General features: G+C 37.8%; 1 protein-coding gene across 1 annotated transcript; it reads right to left on the bottom strand.

Moving 5' to 3' along the window:
* Window positions 1-3,992: 3,992 nt before the first annotated feature.
* LOC134662400 (G1/S-specific cyclin-D2-like) lies at window positions 3,993-22,142 on the bottom strand. The gene is made up of 4 exons (XM_063518616.1): window positions 21,752-22,142; window positions 17,422-17,637; window positions 14,382-14,538; window positions 3,993-4,364 (listed from the first exon to the last, which is right to left on the bottom strand). The coding sequence occupies exons 1-4, from the start codon at window positions 21,971-21,973 to the stop codon at window positions 4,084-4,086; spliced, it is 876 nt and encodes a 291-aa protein (XP_063374686.1). The 5' UTR covers window positions 21,974-22,142; the 3' UTR covers window positions 3,993-4,083.
* Window positions 22,143-23,846: the final 1,704 nt, after the last annotated feature.

The following is a 23,846-nucleotide window of genomic DNA, read 5'->3' as shown; positions in this document are numbered from 1 at the left end:
GTCTCGAGTTTATCATTTTTTCCTCACCTCAAAAAGTGCCCAGTGCCGCTAAAGAAGTTTTCACTTCAAAAAGCTGAAGTGGACAAAAGGGAAGCCTACCTTTATGAACATACCATGAGTGAGTGCGAAAGAGGCCGACTACAAATGAAAAAAAACCCTGACTACTTAAAATTTCACTTTATTTACAAAATGACACACCCTACTGATATATTCCATGTTATGTTATCCTAATATCCCACATACAGATGTCTTATGGTCACCCTAATTAGAACGAGATGCAGGGCTCTAGTTTGACTTCTCATGTGGACACACTTTTTGGTCAATGTACACGATCCAGTTTATTAACTCTAAATCCGTGCCTTCTACAGTTTAAAATGGTACATTATCGTGTGTTAATATTGTGTAATTTGTGATTAATTGTATACTGTTTTCTTCTTCTTATAATATTCTGTGTAAGTTAGCAGTGGTTTGGTATTTATACTGTTATGCTGTATAACTTGTTTTGAAATAAAAAAAATAAAAAAAAATAAAAAATAAATGATGATCACTTGGTGCTGGGTACTGACCCAAGATAGCTGATGCTGAACCCTGGCAGTACCTAGTGGAGCTCGGGTTTAATACAACATATGCACACGCTGTTTTGGTCATCCGACTCGGCTTGATGAGCACTTAGGAGAGTAGTACCCAAGATAGAGCTGATGCTGAACCCTGGCTGTACCTAGTAGAACTCAGGTTCGGTGCAACATAGCCACACGCTGTTTCAGTCATTCGACACGTCTTGATGGGAATTTGGGAGAGCACTACCCAAGATAGAGCTGATGAGCTGATGCTAAACCCTGGCTGTACCTAGTAGAACTCAGGTTTGGTGCAACATAGATACACGCTGTTTTGGTCATCCGACTCGTCAGAATGAGCACTTGGGAGAGCAGTACCCAAGATAGAGCTGATGCTGAACCCTGGCAGTACCTATTGAAACTTAGGTTTCGTGCAACATAGGCACACGCTGTTTTAGTAATTCGACACGTCTTGATGAGCACTTGGGAGAGCAGTACGATAGAGTTGATGCTGAACCCTGGCTGTACCTAGCGGAACTCAGGTTTGGTGCAACATAGGCACACGCTGTTTTAGTCATTTAACACGTCTTGATGAGCACTTGGGAGAGCAGTACCCCAGATAGAGCGGATTCTGAACCCTGGCTGTACCTAGTAGAACTCAGGTTTGGTGCAACATAGGCACACGCTGTTTTGGTCATCTCACTCGTCTTGATGAGCACTTAAGAGAGCAAATTATACGTAAGTTTATGTGCGGAGCAGCATGATTACCGCCAGTAGGTGTCCAGACGGGATAGTTTTACGCTCAATTGCACACAATTGAGCGTAAAACTGGTGTGGACGCATAAATAAATTCAAGGACATTGGCTCGTTGACCAATTCCAATCCTCCAATCCTGGGGTCTAATTAGTAGGTATATTTCTTTCTTGCTCTCACTTATAGCTGCGTCCTTAACTGACTTATTACGTACCCACTCGATCGAACATGGAACAAGCCTCGGACTGGATCAAAGTCGCGGTCCGGTACGTTTAGGTAGAAAAACTCCGCGAGCCCTTACAAAGCTCTGCTTTTTGCTAGTATAAGTACTTGTTAATATAGTTTAGCTCCATTCTATACAGCTCTACATATACGTCAGTCGACATCAAATAGATAGTTGCGGCCTAAGTAACAAAAGTATGTAGTAGTAGAGGAGCCCAAGAGGGGATTTTTGTGTTTACTCGAGCGCGTCAGATTAAGATATGAGTGATATCTTGCTACCCCGTGTAGTCTACCTTTACCCCTTTTAGCCATCTATGTTGAGCCCTTGGTTGGCGGGGGTTGGTGGGGGGTTCAACAAATTGTTAAGTAGATTGTGGATTTGGTCATAGCGTTAATTTGGACTAATGTCCAAATTATGCGTCAAACTTGTGTTCGTCAGATTAAGAAAATGCCTACAAATAAGTGTTATATTAAGTTATAGAAAAAATATAGCATTAACGTGGACAAAAACGACCAAACCCACAAACTGCTTAACGATTTTTTAACCCTCCACTAACCGCCCGAAATTTAAAAAAAATTGTTGACACTTTCCGGCTCGCTAGAAAAATAAACTTTATATAACTTTTTTTTCTTCTTATCTAATATTTCGATTCCAATAGGTCTGTACGACGCTCGAGTACCTAAGTAAACATTTAGCATTGTCGGCTCCCCAACTATAGGTATATAATGTACCTATGTATATTTGCCCACTTTGGCCGTCATAAATCTATAAGAAGCCGACTGTTCAAGGTTGTAATAAAACTAATAAAGACCTTTCTAGTTGTATATTTCAACTATTTAATTAGAAATTAACAAAGTAATACAGGTGGACACAAATAAATAATCTATAAGGTACAAGTAAGTAGTGTATACTATGTACTAAAATATCCTGATCAACAAATCCAATATCTTAGCTCCGATTTACGTATAAATTGTACAACATGATACGGAGTTGTCCTACGGTATATTAGGCTCCGCATGGAGGTGCTTGTGTATTTACTTATGTGAAATGTACGTGGCGTTGTTATAGAATTAAGAGAGAAACTTGAAAGCTCGGCCTTTAATTTATTCTAATTAGTTTAATTAACATCGCGTAACGCCGCCGCCATGCTCAGGCGCGCCTACGACCTACGAGTACCATTCTTCACTTCATAACCATAATCTTAATACACGATCATTTTTCTCTCGTAATTAGGTACATTATCACAAAAACTTTTTACAACTTGATTACATAACTATGAACCTTTTTGTACAATTCAAATCCAAAGTGGCAATAATCTACCCTAAAACTTACTTAAACTTCTACATTTAGAATAAACCTTAAACATCAAGTTTGGTCGAAAACAGGAATGTGTAAAACATGTGACTAGAATTTACTAAAACTTAACATCGACCTAAATAAATAGATATTACATACTTTCAAGAATTTTCATTCGAAATTAGTAAAAATTAAAATACTCACACCTTTGTACAGGCATATTGTATACCGAACTTAATACGAAGTGAGATCTTATAACTTAAACAATGACACACAAAACAATAATCAAACAAGTATGAATATTCTTTCGACGACACATACAAGCAGTACAAAACTACGTTATTCTTAATTATTTCTAATCATAATACAACTCGTTGAGGCTTGATGTGTTCGCCGATGATCGCATCATTTCTTATGACAGGAATCATTTAAACCAGGGTCATACAACCTAAATGCATGTGCGCAAACTAACATTAAGCACAAAATCAATGAGTATTTTATTGTAAAACATGTAAAAAAAAAAACAATAATTTTAGATTCAGTCTTATAACACGTACCAGTATAAGTATCAAATTCTATGAAGGAATGTGGAACAGTTGTACGTTCAAACACTGATTTAGGTATCCAGATTTTGTATTAGCATGTATACAATTAATAAATAAGGTACATCTTCTTTAAAGTAATATTTCGCATAAATAACTTGAGATCAATGGAGAATTGTCTAATATTATTTCCTCAGGTGTTCATTTCACGTTTTTAACAGCCACAAGAACGTTCATTCGATTCCTCGTTTACCTGCACCCAAATGCAACACAAAGTGTCTTCGACGGAACAATGAGCACAGCTCGCTTCTATCCACTTTAGAGATTCAAACATTTGTGCAATATCACTGCGATTTGAGCAAAAACGTTAAAACACCTATTCTCTTGCTCAAGTTCCTTAAAACTCCGAGATAATGCATGTCTATCGGCTTAAAACCGATATAGACACGACGCAAGCTAAGTTTGGTAGTTGCTGCTATGCGATGTTTATGCGATTCACAACCTGGTCTCCACTCTTCCCAGAACTCTTCTGGATCATAACTCGACTTCTCTATAAGCAACATCTAGATATTCGTTGGAAGCTCTCGAGGCTGACTGTCAGCACCCTCAAATATACCTTCGTATTAGAACTAGTAAAGGGATCAGAAATAATGTTTCGTAAACCGCGAAACTGAGACCGATTTTGTGATTAAGCCCGCTAGTTGGCGGCAGGAGGTCAGAAATGTACGTCCTGGACATCTGTGGGGGTGTTGGGCAGCTGGGTGGTGTCGGTGGGCTGTTTGACGAGCGGCGCAGGGCGCGGGCGGGGATCCTGCGGCTGGGTCTCGCGCGCCAGCACGCGCTCCACGTGGCGCGCCACCAGCTCGGCGGCGGCGGCGGACGTGTGCGTGAGCGCGCACAGCTCACTGACGGACCCACGCACGCGAAGACCACGCGCTGCCGCCGTGATGCACGCCACCGCGATCAGGGAGGGCGGCACCAGGAGAAACTCGGTTTCTGTAGGAAAAGAAAGACTTACATCAATAAATGGTTTCTGTTTACTACCCTGCCCTACCTTCTAAATAGTGTCAGCAAACCGATGACGACAGACGATAAAACAGGAAGCTACACTATACAAATCTATACAGTATACAGTAAATGTGTATATGTTTTGTCAGTCGTTCGTGAATTCGTGAATTCAAGATACCGAACGATCGATTTACCTACCTGAACTAGTAAATCCACTTTATCCAATAAAAAGGTTAATATAAAGTCTAGACTATTTTTTCTCGGTTCGATAATATTTAACTGGAATGCTAATTAAATTTTATTGGTCGAAATTACCCACAGCCTACACTATAGGTAGTTAAGTCATACAAATCAAAACTGTGATATTTCAATAAAGAAATTAGAAATATAGAAATTATTATTATTTCATCGAGATGGAGTATTTGTTTAAACTGATACAAATGGTCTCCTGTTTTTTAAGCTGCGAGCGAGATACATTTTCATATAGGTACTTAACCGGAATCGGCGCGCATCTGTTGAGGCAATTATAGGAACAGGTGGTTCGCACGGACACCTTGCATCTCAGCGGCCTTGCATCTACCTGCGCCGCGAGCAACTTAGCATACAACGATATCTTAATAAAAACAAACACCCACTGACCGCCGATCGACCCGAAAATATTCTACAATCTACAAGTTCTACAACCAAAGCACAACGTTTTGCAAAGCGCTATTCCCTCGACGAAGTTTGACGTTTAAAGAAAGCGTTATTCCCGGTCGACTGGAAAGGACGGCAGAAAAAATCGGTGTTACATTTTGCACAATGCCGAGCAATCTATTGTTGTTTAGAAGAATAAGGAAGGAGTCGAACTTGAACAGCTGCCAGATTTGTGCACTAGGTCCCCGTCTGCATCGTTTTGTGTGCGCCGCGGGACAATAGCATCGAATAATGGTAATTTACATCTTAAGTCGTCTAGTTAAGGGCACAGCTGCAATTTCGCCACGATCGAAGGAGCGACCCCATTATTTGTACCCAAGAAAATTACGATCGAGTCTACGACTAATCAATAACGATCCTAAATAAATATTCTATTGAATATTATGAAAAGTAGCATTAGGGTAGGCATGTCAAAGTTCTAAACAATATATGATTTAGTTACTGTGCGTATTACAAAAATAAATTTATCTACAAGACAAGTTTTTATTGAAGTTCCCTCGTAGTCGGCTTGGTGACCTAACGGTAGCAGTATTGAAGCAGAAACAAGTTTGAAGATATTTAAAGTAGTAAGTCGCTGTTCGTAGTTACCCGCGCAGGCAAGACGGCAGATGTGTCGCCACCTGGCGCGACCCTTCCGCTCTGCCTCTACTAACTGCGCTCGTAGGGTCACTGCCCACCTACACCCGTCTGTACTTAGCTCGACCATGCCCTTAGACACTTTTCTTCACGCTATCTACTCCTGAAAAAACATATCGCCACACGCGAGCGCTGTCTGCTTTTAATTTTAATCAGAAAAAGCGCCCTAGACCTAAGTCTAGGTATATTTATGTAGGTTTATTAAAGGTTCGAACTAGCTAGAGGTCATTGATACTAAAGCGAGTTCATACGAGTACATATTTGAGGTTGCCTTTTGGCTAAAAAAAAAACGTAACATGAGGGTCAAAAACTTTTTACACACGTACTATCTTTCCTATAGACATCATAAAATAAACGGACCTTCCGTATAGCGCTAGCGCTTCGCCAGAAAACGCTGCAAATAATGTTAAAGGTATGAAAATCGGTACGATTGATCTTTGTCATTTGAAACCATTTGACCCGAAGCACCAAGAAATAAAAAAAAACGAGAGAAATTATGACGACGTCATCTTTTTTTTGTATGGAAAATATATTTTTTGTTCAGAGACCTATCGTGTGTGGTATTAAACGAAAGGGCTTCCTGAGCCAATTCTAAAATATATCAGAGCGTTTCTTTTATTTCTTGCCATTTTTAGGGTTCCGTAGCCAAATGGCAAAAAACGGAACCCTTATAGATTCGTCATGTCTGTCTGTCTGTCTGTCTGTCCGTCTGTCCGTCTGTCCGTCTGTCCGTCTGTCCGTCTGTCTGTCCGTCCGTATGTCACAGCCACTTTTCTCCGAAACTATAAGAACTATACTGTTGAAACTTGGTGAGTAGATGTATTCTGTAAACCGCATTAATATTTTCACACAAAAATAGTAAAAAAACAATAAATTTTTGGGGTTCCCCATACTTCGAACTGAAACTCATACGTGTGGGGTATCTATGGATAGGTCTTCAAAAATGATATTGAGGTTTCTAATATCATTTTTTTCTAAACTGAATAGTTTGCGCGAGAGACACTTCCAAAGTGGTAAAATGTGTGTCCCCCCCTGTAACTTCTAATAAGAGAATGATAAAACTAAAAAAAATATATGATGTACATTACCATGTAAACTTCCACCGAAAATTGGTTTGAACGAGATCTAGTAAGTAGTTTTTTTTTTATACGTCATAAATCGCCTAAATACGGAACCCTTCATGGGCGAGTCCGACTCGCACTTGGCCGCTTTTTTATATATTGTGACCTTTTTTGCCACTAAGTATTGTGTTATTTCTGCTTAGAATCACGAGCTCTTTCGATCCTAATGGGATAACAAAATGTCCCAGAGTTTTTTTCCTATTGTCTTACCATTTCCCCATATTCTTTGTATGGCGGTAACAAAAAGGGAAGTTTGAAAAACGTATGGAAATTTTAAGACACTTTTTTTCTCCTATAAGGATGAAAAGGGCTCGCGATCCTGACTAGAAATAACACAAAAGTGGCAAAAAAGGTCACAATATATAAAAATGGCAAAAAATATAAGAAACGCTCATCACATCATTACATTTCAGTATTTTTATTTAATTATAATAAAAATAATTTTCAAAACATACCAAGTTCCTTCTCCAGATACAATACCGTTAATTTTTTTTTGTAAAATATACCTCAAATTATACCTAATATTTTCATATCTAATCATCAGGCCTCGGAGTTTTTTTAGCACGGTAAGACTAAGGAGAGCTATGGAGTCTTTGTTAACATTAAAATTAAATTCATACTCATACTCATCCTCATTAATTAAGTTCGTCCGAATCGTTTTATAAATACTTAGACTACTTATATGTAATTAATTCTGTTTACATATATTTAATTAAATGTTATATTATAAAAAAGTAATAATATGTATATGTGTATGTTAATATTATTATATTACCCATATTGCAGTGTCATCGCTCCAATATTTTATTTAAGTACTTAACGTACCTACATACTATAATTACTGTTAAGATAAGGATATTGGTGTCTTGAAAATGATGCCCAATAATATAATATGTATATGTGTATGTTAATATTATTATATTACCCATATTGCAGTGTCATCGCTCCAATATTTTATTTAAGTACTTAACGTACCTACATACTATAATTACTGTTAAGATATTGATATTGGTGTCTTGAAAATGATGCCCATGAATGCGACTTACGACGTTTATACTGCCCATTATGTGTGAACGAACTGTTTTGTAGACGTAAGGAAGAGTAACGCATAACTATTCTAAAATATTGTAGCTCTATATCAACCTTAATGAATAACAAACAGTTTTAATATCTATGGAATATCGTTTTAATATGTCGAATACGTATTACCAATGTTTATAATCATAGGTTGCATGTCTTAAGTACTTTTTTAAGTGATAGGCCACTTATGATTAAACCTATTTACCTAAATATGTGTATGAGTAAATCAGATGTCACATTATGTCATGAATATATAGTTACGTATTTCGTTATTGTGATGATCGCTGATATTTATTAGGTCTAGAGCTGTACATAATTTACTTGTACTTAATTAATGAGGATGAGTATGAGTATGAACTTAATTTTAATGTTAACAAAGACTCCATAGCTCTCCTTAGTCTTACCGTGCTAAAAAAACTCCGAGGCCTGCTAATCATAATAAAGCAATTTTGAAAATATTTACATTTAGTTTTTTTTTTAAGTTTTCAATTTTACAAAGTGTAATAACACCCCTGCCGAATTACTCAAAACGAGTATAATGTCATTTCGGGTAACATAAGAGTATTTAAACTCTAAAAAATAATAATAAATATTAAAAACCCTATTGAAACTTGGTTTACATGTTCCTTTGGTAATATCTAAGCTTTAAGTTCTGATCAGTTAAAGTTGGCGTTAAAGGCGAGTTTTTTCAGTTATTTCTTATATAGACAATTTTTACTACGACTTATAGATTCCAAGATATAAGCGGCTTTCTGAAAAAACCGTTATATATTAATTTTATGATTCCTTTTGAAATATTTAATTGAGAGATTTATAGATCACACTTTGTAAAATTGAAAAAAAAAAAATATATATAAATATTTTCAAAATTGCTTTATTAAGATTAAATATGAAGATATTAGGTATAATTTAAGATATATTTTACAAAAAAATATTGAACCTTATTGTATCTGGAGAAGCCCAAACTTGGTATGTTTTGAAAATTGTTTTTATTATAATTAAATAAAAAAAGACTGTAATGTAATGATGTGATATATTTTTAAAATCGCCCTAGAAAGCCCTTTCGTTTGATACCACACATGATAGGTTTCTAAATATATATTTTTTTAAATTCCATACAAAAAAAAGATGACCTCATAACTCCGCTCGTTTTCTTTTTATTTGTTGGAGCTTCGGGTCAAATTGTTTCAAATGTCCTAAAAATCAATCGTACCGATTTTCATACCTTTAACACCATTTGCAGCATTTTACTGAATTTCGGGTCTACGGCGCGCTATACATGTTAATAAAACCTTCTCTTCTTTAAATTTGTATGATGAAAGTCTTCGAAAAATGTATCCAAATCGCTAACTTTTTTAATGTCCACAGAAAAGACGCAGGTTTTCCCGAACGTTTTTGAGCCATGACAGTTAAAGTCCATAAACAGTGTTTTGGGTTTTGGTAACGCATTACGCAGTCGACAACGATTGCGCGGTGCATATCAGAGTAGATCTCAACAAGCATGGGCAGCGGACCGGCGCGATCCGTTGCGCGACAGGTTGCCTGTCAGTTGGCACCAACATCTGCTGGCCAAGCACACGCCAAGGGGCCACAAGACACCCCCGCGTCTTACCAGGCCTGGCCCCTTGCACTTCTAATTGTACCTACACTTAATAACCCCAACAGTAACAGACATCGAGGACCGTTAAGTTCCGTTTATCAAACCCGTCTCGAATCCAACACAAATAGATGCGTTACGAAATCGCAAGGGTTGCAAATAGTCAATGTCTAATTGTGCGGAACTGGTTGTTATCATTTTTATGTTCGCCGTTTAGATTTTATGTCTTATTTTGCAAAACAAGTTCTTTAGTTATATGTAGTGCGTATGCGTAATGTAGTTTTTTGCTTGAATAATAAATTAGGAGTGGCAGCTTGTGAATAGGCAAGTAACTTAAACTTATCGCAACTGTACATAGGTGCTTAATAACAAAATCAACTGACATTTAAATGTCGTTATTAACAACCTTGAAATCATTCATTGTACGCTTTTTTCAATTGAGTTATTGATTAAAGAAGAAACCAGTTCATGGTAAAAAGATAAGAAGTGATGTAAAAAATAAAAACGAGAACATCCGCATCCACCTCCGAAACAAAACGGAAACGCGAGATTGTAGGTTCCGAATTTATGAAGAGACACGTTGAGATTTGTGAGGACGACTCGAGCCGCTCGAGCGTCGAACTTAAAACCGAGTTATTATCTTAGCTAGTCGAATATAGGCCTTAAGAATTTGACTTAGGGTTGATGTTGTGTTAAGTGTTTGAGTAGGGTCGGGACGCCAGGTGCGCGCCGAGACGATCTTTTGTCGCGGAGCTTTTGTCGGGGAGAGGTAAGAGCACAATACCCGCGGGACGTCTTCGATTGTCGCGTCAGCTGTCGCGCTGCCCAAGGCAGGCCCCGCGAGCACCCAAGCGGCGGCCGTGACACGGTTAGAACATCGTATGCGCTGCATACTCAACCTAACCTATCATGTTATCATCCTAAACTGGATTTGGGCACGATTTCTATATAAGTTAACCGATATTAATTGGCGGCTACCTGGCAGCTACCCGTCATCTTAAGATTTTTTTATTTTATCATAAAGTCGAGGCAGTCACGGCGCGAGTGGCGATCTGGCGATCAATTACATTGAATATTTGCATAATAGCTTAAGAAAAAGGGGCTGATCTCGCTCAATATCTTTTAATAACGGGCCGTAGCACAGTTATTAAAAAGAGGAAGTTTGGGGTCAAGTCGTGCTATTACCCTTTCACACCTCGTGTGTACTTACTGTGAGGTTCCACCACCAACAATTACGTGACACTTCCGTCGGTCGCAGTGACATGTGACACCAACGCTCGGTCACCCTTGACAAAGCTCCGTAGTAAGTATTTAGGTAATCATTTAAATATGTAGTACAAAAGTGCATTTAAATGTAGATCAACTCTTAAACCATCCAATATATTTCCATGAAACTTTTTGAGATTGTCACAAAACAAACCTAGGCCAATTGTTTCAATACGCCAGGGCCTAAAAAGTATGGATTATAAATGTACTACCTACTTGAAATACTTAAATATTTTTTGTATGAGAACTGGAAGTAGACTTTATAGCTACTACCCAAATTAAATTCCCTTCAAAGTGTTGTTTGGTTTAGGTAGGTACTCGCTCTTTAAAAAAGTGTCGATCAACGATTGTCATCTTGGCTAGACCCACAGTACCTATTTTCAATAGCCATTAACATTACTGGAACTTTAATTCCGACACATGTGATAGATATATATTATGGACCATGGGTAATCAAGCAACTGTCAGCTATAAATAACTGTTATCAGACTCCGATGGACCATACGGGCCTAATCGGACGCAGCAGTGTTCAACATCGACACAACTTTGAGTAGTTAATTATCGAAATATCTTCCAACTTTCACTTTGTATTACCAATTAGGTACCGATACAATCTATTTCTCTAGAATTTGGAGAAGTTTTAGTAACGAATAAAAAAGTAAACAAATATCTGTTTCGTTTTTAGTGCTCCGAAGAAAACTTTGTATAAGATTAAAAATAACTTCTAAGGGAGCATGAGATTCTAAATCAACCCATTACAAAATAATCTTTAATAGAAAAAAACCGACTTCTCTAACTACTAGCCTAACCCACTTAACGGTGCTTATACTTTATTTGGTAATATGTATACATTTTATGGTAATCATAGTGGTTGATTTAGTTTAGGTATCATAGTGGTTTTCCGGGTCAAGGTCCGGGTCTGGGTCCGAGTCCGAGTACGGGCCCGAGTCCGGAGTCCGGGGCCCAATCCAAGTCAAAATCGAAATTGAAAATCACAAAACGTGTACTATGCGTCGTTGAGGAGTTCTGTTCTGATCATCATCAGCAGTTCCACTTCATCAAATGCCACAGTTTTTAATGTAAATGCTTGATTTTCTGATGAAAATATATAAAATTCTATACGGATGCCTTTAAGATTTGAGAAGTTCCCTCGATTCCTCATGGATACCATGTTCAGGACTTGAGATTGACATAAATGTGCCTAAAAACCTAACTTGCTTAACAAACATAACGAAAAGGACAAATCGCCAAATGCGAGCTATGCGTCGTTGAAGAGTTCCGTTATGATCATCATCAGCAGTTCCACTTCATCAAATGCGACAGTTTTTAATGAAAATGCTCGATTTTCTGATGAAAATACAAAAATCTCTATACGCATGCCTTTAAGATTGGAGGAGTTCCCTCGATTCCTCGTGGATCCCATCATCAGAACTCAAGCTTGACAAAATTGTGGCTTAAAAACTTAACTTGCTTAACAAACATAACGAAGAGGACAAATCGCCAAACGTGAACTATGCGTCGTTGAAGAGTTCTGTTCTGATCATCATCAGCAGTTCCACTTCATCAAATGTCACTTTTTTTTATGTATATGCTTGATTTGTTGATGAAAATACAAAAATCTCTATACGCATGCCTTTAAGATTTGAGGAGTTCCCTCGATTCCTCATGGATCCCATCATCAGCACTCGAGCTTGACAAAAATGTAGCTTAAAAACTTAACTTGCTTAACAAACATAACGAAGAGGACAAATCGTCAGACGTGTGGTATGCATCGTTGAAGAGTTCCGTTCTGATCATCATCAGCAGTTCCACTTCATCAAATGTCACTTTTTTGAATGTACATATATGCTTGATTTGTTGATAAAAATACAAAAATCACTATATGTGTGCCTTTAAGATTTGAGGAGTTCCCTCGATTCCTCATGGATCCCATCATCAGAACTGGGTTTTGACAAAAACGGGACCAATCTGTATGCATATACATACAATCAAAAAAATAATTTTCAAAATCGGTCCAGTAATGACGGAGATATGGAGTAACAAACATAAAAAAAAAAAAAACATACAACCGAATTGATAACCTCCTCCTTTTAGATTTGGAAGTCGGTTAAAAAAACCTCTTTTACGGTTTTTCTTTTTCTAAAGTAAAATGATAAGTGTAACCTGCCTAGATTTTAATGTTTCCTGAGGGCCTCATAGGTATGCAAAATGTCAAGTATAATATACAAGAGCGACTCTTAACTTAGCTGAAACACTGCTAGCCTCCACAATATGGACAACAACAAACTAGTACCTATTCTTTTTGCGATAGTATGGCACGTGTTTCTAAAACTAGTAAATGCCGTAAAGCTACGGTTCGCAGTTTACAGCCGGCTATCTACAATTAAAATGTCAAGTACCTACTAGCAGTATTAACATGCATGATAAATATTTTATTTTTTACGACGTGCTCAGTGATCGTGCAAGCTCAACCCTTCGGGGTTGGAGTAGGGTCACTGTTGGTCAGTGGCAAATGGCAATTACATAGCATGACCGGTTAGCGTCGAGCAAGGGTCCATAATAACATAACCACGTAAGCCCTAGTGTAACCGACGTAATCTGCATCATACAACTGGGAAACATGATACATGAGACGTAGTGCATTCCATAACTGAAACCTTAGTTATAAAGTCTATCAAAAGTATACATTTGTTATTTGTAGGTAGATTGAGTTAGCGAGTCCCTCATATAAGACTTTGTTTCCAATATTTATGTATTTTACCCTAGGTTTAATACAAATTCCTTAAATATTATATTGGTAACCTTATTAACAAATCTACTTACTAAAATCTTGACATTGAGATCGTTATACACTTACGTGCATCTTACCTACACTTTTGTGGTCACAACCTGAAGAAAGAAAGAACCGTCTCGATAGATAGGCATAAACTAATTATTACTTCATATTTAAGCATTTTGTACATTAATAGAAAATTAATTTAGATCTTGAAAACAAGCTTCATCTTACACCTGCACGAGCACGTGGATAGTTTAAGCGGTCATCCCACATTAGAATTAATTATATTCCTTTCGTCCCTAAAACTGTACCATTAAAGTTTTTATGTATAATTTGACAATAGGAGAGGGTCAGTGGCTGAGGGGCGCAGGCGCAAGGTGTGCGATATCACAGCCGAGCATGTGCGCGTTCCGATACACGCGTCCCTGCGTGCCTCCACTCTACACAACATGTGCACGCATTACTATGGCAGATACAAACAAAGGGACGATTTCTAATTAAACGAAAAGCAATTTTTGTACTTTCAGCGGAGCGGAATTCACTAAATGAACTAGAAAACCGATTCGCACTCGCGTTTACCGATTAATTGGTAGGTACATTAATTGTAAAACAGGAAGTCAGGGCCCGCATGTTACACAGTACGTATATGTTAGCGAATTTATGAACTCGCAAAAAAACCCACACATGATACCTACATGATACTATCATGTCTACCTATAGGTAGTGGATAACATGTATACACGTACCGACACCTTGTTAAACCAAGACGCTGTCATTTCTCGACTCCGAAACAGTCACGGTGTGAAAGGTATTGTCGAATTTCAGAAACTTACCAGTATAGCACACGGATGTGAGTGTTAGGGCATGTGTGCGCACTAAAGGGTTGGCGCGGCCCCACGGCACCCGCGCCAGGAACGGCTCGATGAAGTCAAACGCGGTCGCGATGGACAGCTGCCAGTTCAGCCGCTGCAGCAGCAACATTTCCCATTGCTGCAACAAACCATCACTATTAATATTTAGGTCTTCGCGGGTACGTAACACACGGCCATTGTATCTTCCAAGGGAGCAACCCCATGTGAACCTCGTCCCTTACAACAAACTACGCTTTTTAATTTCACCCAATGCAATTACCATCCACTTATTTAAGGAGGACTCAAGAAGGGACATGCGTATTCTTTGCAATTGAATCGTAACCGTCATACTCGGTGAATCAGGCGGAAACCGCAAAAAGTAGCGAATCGCATCACATGTGAAAATAGAAATATGATAAGAAAGGATTGTTTATAAAAGGGGAGCTGTGGACTATTAGAATAACAAAGACAATGTGAAGCCACTAAACTTCACAAAGCGCTGAAATAGAGTATCCGTGTAATATAATTAAAATGTTCCATTATCTTAACAAGGTTCATTCATCCATAATAATTTAAAAGCTTATCGGTTATTGAAATACATGTCAGCAAAGGTCAAAGGCATGATTTTGACTAATTATACGTAAACAAAAACAAAACAACATTATACTTATTAAAGAAGAGATAAACATGGTCGCACGATAAAATATATAATAATTATGACTTTAAATGAAGAAGAGGCATGTGTTGCCTGCAGGAGCTGCGTAATTCGTAAGGCATGGGAATGTGAAATTGACCCCTACGCCATATGACCTCATTGCGTATGCGTACGATGGGTTTATCGTTGACATCGCACGAATTAATTGCAAGGAAGTATGTCCCACGATGCCATACGGCACCTTGAAGTATGCGATGCGTTTCTCACGCTCTGTTATATGGTATTTTAATTCGTGGTTAATTATGGGACCACATAGGTTTTTAGTTTTATCTTTCTAAACATCAAGTGATATCTTCTTTCCCACAACCGTTATGCGGAATACGTAATTGGTCTACTGTTTAGTATTCAATAACCAAGGATGTTTCGAGTCATGAACGTAGAAAATACATTTTTCACCTCAGCAGCTCGAACAAGGGTACTTTGATTCTTAAAAACAGTGAGCAAAATGCGATTTTGCTCACTGAGTGAGACAAAATGACATTCAAGTGACCTTTATAGTCAAATGTCATTTCAACATGCGGGGTCTAATAAAAGTTCGAAATACTTGGGTTCTATTATCTCTGTCCCTTTCACACTGTTAGCAAAAAGAAACAGACAAAAAAAAGTTAAAACGACATTCAACAGTATATTCACGGTTTATAATAGACCCCCGAAAAACTTCAGACCGCATCTAATCGTTCCAAACCACGTACGAGTATGAATTCTTAATAATTAATAAATAAAAATAAAGTTTAAGATTTCATAAAAACTGATAAAATACTATATTTTAGGTATTTTATTGTACAATTAAAATAACGAACTCAAAAAATACACAGATCATCACGCAAAATTAATTATCTTACTTTTAAGAATTTCTACCATAGTTGACAAATAGTACGTATCCGCAATTCGGACCGTATCTTACAAAGATTTTTTTTGTTGTCAAAGTTGGCGATTGAAGTGTCAGTTAAAGTTTGTTATTTCTATATTATTTTACTGGAATTTATTATTACGTTTTGTTTTTGTGTTCCATTGCGGTAATTAAACTTAATTGTTTGTATATCTTAAGAAAACATGAGTGCAGGTATTAAGTGATGAAGAAGGATTAAATTTTTCAAGTTGTCTAATAGGTATGTTCTCACTGCGCTGAGGTGAAAAATGTTGTGTACTACACGAGATCAAAGTTATTTACATCTCGTGCGCTTTTGAGTCCCTTACTACGCTCAAGATTCTAAATTAGATTCACTCGCTACGCTCGTGAATCTATTATAGAATCTTTCGCTTGCACGGGACTCAAAATAAGCACTCGAAGAAATATCAAACTTTGATCACTTGTTGTACAAATAACTATTTTGACACCAGACTGAATTACGTTGCCGCATGCGTGTGAATCTAGTGACAAAGTCAACGCACAGCGACCGCTCTAATTGATCGAGTCACACCTGCCTCGACCTGGATATTACGCATTATGATATTTTGTAAAACTGTGGGAATATTCTGTATGTCTGGCTATGCACAATACAATCATGTGCACTATACAAATGTAGTTACTTTCTCCAATATTGCAGCAACGTGTTTAATTGTTAACTTCAACAATGGGAATGATAGAGCATTGAAGTAACATGACATTCTTAAGTCATTAGAACGTGTCTGTGCTAGATATCATTACCTAAATTTATCGTAATGGGGAACATAATAAGCCTTATCTTGATATCAGATCGTGTAGCCCACATTTCCGTCGGAAGCCCGTAAGTAACCAGTCAGTGCTCAAGTCCGTCACAGGCTGCGACTTACAATGACCGCGACACAATGATATTTAGTTCCCTCCCTCAAGAAAGTGTCGGCCGCGGAAGAAGTAATTACCGGAAACTAACCACACGGGTTACTTAAGGAAACGGGTAATATAAGGGCCATACCTTTGGGGTGACATTTGACTTGGTTAATCGAGTTCGTTCACAGTGGAGCCGAAACAATGGGCAAGCGCAGGTTGCGGTCGCCGCAGGATGTGGAGCGTTCGGCGTCAGAACCACTTGACCTTTCGCGAGTGACGAACCACTGAATCACGCGCCTTTATTAGATGCTATCATAACGTTGCTTAATTAAAGAAGGCTATACGTGATTATTTAGAGGAGCACGCTTGCCGCTTTCGTATGTTGTAACTCGTTTCCGGAGCAGGATGTTTACAATTATCACAGCCACGGAAAGAAAACGAAATCTGGATTGGACGAAATCGCTGATGCTGGATACGTCAAGCGAACAGGATCGCTGAAATCTTGCATTGGAGTGACAGTGGATGGATATTTAAAAGAAGACTATTTTCACACTTACCCGAACTTCGTGAGGTTGAACTGAGTTGTCAGTGTAAGCACAGAGCAGGTCCACCGAGAGCGGGTGGCACTGGCGGAACTTGGAGGCGAGCAGCATTGCGGTGGCGGCCAGCAGCTGTAGCTGCTGCCGCGAGATGGCGCGCTGCGCCAGGAATCGGTCCATGTAGCTCACTGCCAGCGGGAACACTTGCTCTTCACATTGTTGCTCTTCGCAAACCTGGCGGCGAAATAAGATGATAAACTTCTCAATCTTTAGAGGGACTAAGGAGCTGTCCTTTTGCGTTGTATTTAAAATAGAGAGGGACTAGTTAACAGGGTGTAAAAGGAGTTGAAAGTTTGAATCCATTACAAATTACTGTGACTGCCCCCCCCCCCCCTTCCTACCTGCCAGGGGGTGGCGGATGGCTACCGGGCTCAATTACCTTAGTTTTACATATGTTACAGCTGTGCTAAGTGAATTCATCCGATACCAAAATTTGCACCTTATGACACTACTTCCCGGGCTATTAGCCTTGCAGCCTTTCGTAAGAAATTCTTTTTTTGGCTAGTTCTAATTGTTCGTAAGTATAGGTAGGTACTTAAATGTCCCCGAGATGAAGTAGATGCACAGAATGTGAAGCGTATAAAGAACAGGCTGCGAAAACATGTTCACAAACAAACACGAAGTGCGCCAAACTCGACCATGTCAACCGCGAATCATTCATTACGGGTGCTGTGTTTCGCGTAACAATGTAAAGGTTAAAAGAGGGATGAAAGACGATTCCATTTTTTATGTTTGAATAGTATTTTTTCTTGCATAATATCAAAGGATAGCAAAGTTTTTACACTTTTTACCTGAGCTTACCGACGGTTATAAAGATGCCGTGCTCATTGAAGAGTTAAGCTCAAAAAAGCTAATAAAAAAGTTTCCGTTGGTAGGCATTAGTAAGGGCTCAATGCATACTGTACTCCGCAAATCAAAGCCGTAAACCTTAAGTCAAAGCGTTAAAAGTTATTTTCGAACGGCTAACCAAAAGTGCAATAAGCAGAATAAGCTCTATGGCTTGTTATTAAGACGATTGGAAGGCCCAATGTCCTTGAGCGTCTGGGCGGAGCTAAGCGCTCTGTACCCGCACCACCCGCTTACCCCGCTCGCTGCGATCGTACGTGAATTTTGTATCGCTGCACCGTCACGAGGTTCAAAGAATAAGATACAGCCCAGAGGCGTGCAGTTGGCGCTATACTCGTATACCTTTTGTTTGCAGATATTTTGTTGTTTGAGTATGAGTAGATAATGCATTTAGTGGAGGTCGTAAATTACATTTCACGGTTAATACGACTCGCGTCCTGTTTAAAACGCCGTATAAAATTATATTATTATTATATATTACTTACCCATCCTATTACGCACCATGCTGCACGTTTGTGTAATTGACATAACCGTCGTATTGAATTGGTAGAGTGTCATTCGATGGAACTTGCTAACTATGTAAGTAATCAAACTTGATGAATGAATTTACTAGTGACTTTTGTTGACATAGTTAGTTCCATAGAATGATACTTTATGCAATACGCCGTCAGCCAACATTTTACGAGTACGGTACGAGTAAAGCATTATGCGCGATTGCCAAGTCATTATATGTATTACAAATTAAATATATATATTTGATACAGTTTTAACACCCCCTGGCACTGATTAAAATAACCGACTTGGTTTCACATTACATCTCAAAACTCTTTTGTAGTAGAAGCGTTGCGAAACTTGCATCTTTTTACATGTAATGTTTTTGATGGGATCTCATCTCTTTTTGTAGGCAGTTCTTCTTTTCGGGTACTCATACTATGTATACACATATCATAAAGAAACACGTCTTCATTCATACTCACATCGTACATCGTAGTGTACCTTTACTTTACTACCTACTATTTGTAGGAACTGCAACAGTAACTTTGTAATAGCAAATATTTATATGGGATTACAAACTTACTTATGCAGTTCTTAGATCTTTAAAACGTGACTGATATTGCAATATTATTAGATTTTCTATGGCTTGATAAGCTGAAAACTACTTATGTTTAAAATTTAAAGCTTGTGGATATACTAGAAGTACCTTAGAATTATGATGATCGTAGGTGAGTGAGTGAGTGAGTGAGTGTGTCAGTGTCGAAAATAAGGAACTAACTTTAATAATAACTTTAATAACTACTAGTTCAAATTGAATGTTTTTGAGAATATATCTTAAGCATGTTTAGCCCTATATATTACTGAAAATTCAGGGTTTTAGCTTCAGCCAGCACAAAATTACAGGACGTCGAAAATGGCCTGAATCGCTTCGAGAAAAGGATAGTACGGCCGTGCCTCTTTTTTTGCTCGACTTGGCAGGGGCACTGCCGTGCCCCCAGATTTACTTAATAAACTAACATCATTTTAATGGGTAACAATCTTGGAGGATACAACTAAACGGAGTAGCCATTGACAGGCTTTCCCCTCTGTCGAAAATAGGCGGCCAACGGTCATACACAATGTATGGACTGACGTTTATCTGACATGGCTATTTTTACGTTACTCATACATTTGACGTTCCCCTCCCCCGCAAAAATCGGCAGACTGTTTTGTACAGAAAATTACAGACATGGCGTCTCCGTTTGATTATATCCTCCAAGGTAACAATCCTTAAAATGTAATGGTTTCTGAATCAAACTATATAGTATATACCTACAACATAAATTGCCAATGTTGATCAATTTTTTTTAGAAATTGAACTTTATTAAAAACGTTAAATTTTAATGGCAATATGTCAGCGCATGTTCGAAAACATTTTTTATATATTTCAAATGAAGCTTTCTCAAACATAAGTGGAAATATTGTCATTACGTTCGTAATAATAGACTGCGAAACACCGTGTTGCGCGCGCTAAAGCGCGTCACAACCAAATCAACATTCTGCAGTTATTTAATCTTTGGCCACAATAACTCCAATTTTATAGCACCTCGGCTCAGAACAAACATGCAGAATACAAGGAAGGCACGGAGCGACGAGCGACACAGCCTCCTCGTCTCAAAGCTAGCACACGACTGCCGGCCACACCTTTTTCGAGCTACATACGCACAAAATGTTGAAAAATATTCGATTTCTTAAAAAAAAAAAATTTATTAACATTATTCTACGTTGCATTTGTAGTATCTGTTAAAACAATTATTCTAGTCTAAAAATAACTTTAATCGAATAAACCGTTTACTAGAAATAGGCAAAGTTAGTCACAAAACGGCCTGTCGTAATGTTCCTTTTTTGGAAAAACTATAAGTCATAGGGAACAAGTCAAACATTAGAAATGTTGTACATAAAACGTAAAATCATATATATTTTTTTCATATTTTTTTGTTGAACCGTTAAGAAGATATAGACTCTAGAATGTTAGAGTTTTCGGCCAAAAACAGCGTCTAGCGCCTTAACTCCATACGTTACGTAAACTTCTGCATAAATATGGATCAGGGATAAATTAACTTACAAAGCGAGTAGCCTTTTAAGTAACCTGGTTAAACATCGTTTAAATGTGAACACCAACTTTTATCTAATTTGCAATGTAATAGTACCTACACAGACATTTAGCCAAGTCATAAATTAGTATGTAGGAAGATATGATTTTATGCAATGAGAGTAATAATTCGAATTCTTATAGATTTTTCTTCTTTAAATACATAATTTTTATTTAATACCAAGTAGGAATATTATGTAGGTATAACTTTATCTACCTATTGCGTAATATACCTACTTCACAATAAAATAAAGAAGGGTAGTTGTAAATAATTCAGTACGTACTAATAGTTATTTCACTAAAGTGCACTTAATTTATCGCAGGTTATTATAACGAAGTGTTAACACCCACCCAATTACTTCCTTAAGGAACAAAAACAACAATACAACATACTCTTTAGCATATGGCGTAATTTAAAAATACAGGTCAATGAACTTTGTCTTTCTGATAAGCTGTCGTTAAAATAAAGGTTTATGATGTTCAATTGTTTATACCAGTGTTATGCGTACTCTAAACAATAAATCGCAGTTCCAGGTTCCTATATTTATACATTCAATTAAGAGATACTTATTTTAAGTTATTAGATCATAGGAACGAATAAATTTAAAATAAATACAAACAACTATATTTTGCTTCCTTTTTTCGTAAAGTAGGTATTCTGCTGACTTAAATGTAAATAAAATAATTAGGTATCTTTAACATTTTTTTAACCTAGGAACCTAGATGCCATATATATATACAGATAAGCGTAAGCCAATAGCTAGGTATAATTTTTTAAAGATACCGCCATAAATCAAAAACCCAGCAGCAGCTCACCTCGAGCATCCAAGTGGTGACAACCTTCCTCATGAAGGGCTGAATGTCGATCTGTACATGCTGGAAATAGTCCGTGTGGAGCGCGTGGAACCTCTCCAGCGCCAGCAGGTTCCCCAGGAGCCTGGGGTCCCGGTCCAGCGCTCGGTCGGGACCTGCGACGCACATGTCCCGACCCGTGCTTCCAGCAGACACCTGCATGTTCTCTTCACAGGACAAATCCATCACTGATTTCACACTGCACGTTTAGGAGAAAGTCGCTCGAAAATCGGAGCGCGGTCGGCGTGCGACTTACAAGCGAGTGTAAGCCGGACTGAGTTGTGGCCCTCGTGGGGTTTGTTGTGTTGTGTCGGCATGCAAGGGTCTGCCCTAGGGGCGCTCCGGTGTGGGCCCACGAGTATTAAAACGAGATTTTTTTAATGCTCCGTAAGTACAAAACTTCATTCACTTCGCTCTTGCAAATCGGTTAAATTAATGTGTTTTTAGGGTAGCCAACCGTATAATTTTATAGTTACCTACAAATGTAAAAACGCGTTCAAGAAATATTACATAACGGATGGGAATGTGTGATGACAGGTGTTACCTGATAACTGTTTACTTACTACCTTATTTGTTCCTTATTGTATCTAGTATATAAGTACCATATACAAAAAAAGCATAGGTGTACAAACATTCAACATGCAGTTTGAGCGTAGTGATGCATTTGCACGCATAAACTTTCATAAGTTTCTGTGGCGCATCTTAGTTCTAAGTTCTTTGTATTATGTTTTTATGATGTGTAAATAAATTTAAAAAAAGGTAAATACTTAGTTTTGACATTACAATAACAAAAAAAAATATTACCTATTTTTAGAAAGGTTTTTCAGACAAGTGTAAGGATGATCATCTATTTGGTTTTAAAAAAAGTAAACTTTATAGGGAGAAGGGAAGTGCCCCCTTTAGAACTGAAATAGGGACAAAGTATGGAAGATACGGCCCCATGACTTTTACTCGGGCAGACGCTAAGTACCTAATTTACTTAACGAATCTTATGCATGTGACTCGTGATTCCCAGACGTCCATAGGCTACGGTAGGTAATCGTTTACCATCAGATGATCCATATTCTTGTTCGCCACCGCCATAGGATAAAGAAGTTTGTTCAGTAAAACTCATAGTCGCAGTTCAAAACAGGAATACGCCCTAGAGCACCCTTGCTGCGACGTGTACAAGTTCTTTGCAACCCCTAAAACTTAAGCAAAAATGTTATATGTAAGTACGTAACTGACTTATTATTCTTTAAAATGCTTAAGATAAAAATTAGGTATGGCCTAAGAAATGACGGTCATCGAAATGGCTCGTATTAAATACTAGGTACAGGCGTCCTACACTATGCTATTTTCCGAATTTTGATCTACAATCAATAGAGGAATTAACTTTCTTTTCTTGGAATATATTTTATTTACCATTACCACCATAAATAACTAACAGTTTTGGGAATCCACTACCTACCCTAAATATGTAACTTACGGATGGAGTAAACTTTTAAGATCGCGATTCATCGCCAAAAACATTATGCACCCGCCAACGTTATTAATACAAGTTAGCAAATAATACTCGTATAATACTTACTTCAAAGTAAGTACTACGTAGGTATATAATTACTAGCTGTTGCCCGCGACTTCGTACGCGTGGATTTGTATATTGGTGGTTATATATTCTACATTAGCTTAGAACATTATGCAGCAAAATATTGCATTAGGACGGTTAATCATTCGTTAATTATTAATATTATACAACGCATGAGACTTGTCTTTCACAACCTACGAAGTTTCAAGCCCCTAACTGAATAAAATTGTTCTCGATTTAATCCCTCTCAACCCCCTTAGAAGATTTTCATGTCCTCTATTTAATTAAAACCAACTACCTAACTACCTATTTACGAAGTTTGAAATTCCTAGCTTTAAATAAAATTTGAACCCTATACAAACTTTCAACCCCTTTTTAACCATTTTAGGGGGTACATTTTTAAAAACGCTGAAATTATTTTTCTTGTATTCTAATAATATACCTACAACGATTCAAGTCCCGCACTCAAAAAAAAATTTGGCCTCCATACAA

This window comes from Cydia amplana, chromosome 3, assembly GCF_948474715.1.
Source record: "Cydia amplana chromosome 3, ilCydAmpl1.1, whole genome shotgun sequence".
NCBI classification, from domain to species: Eukaryota; Metazoa; Arthropoda; class Insecta; order Lepidoptera; family Tortricidae; genus Cydia; species Cydia amplana.
This window is presented reverse-complemented; position numbering and strand designations above follow the sequence as displayed.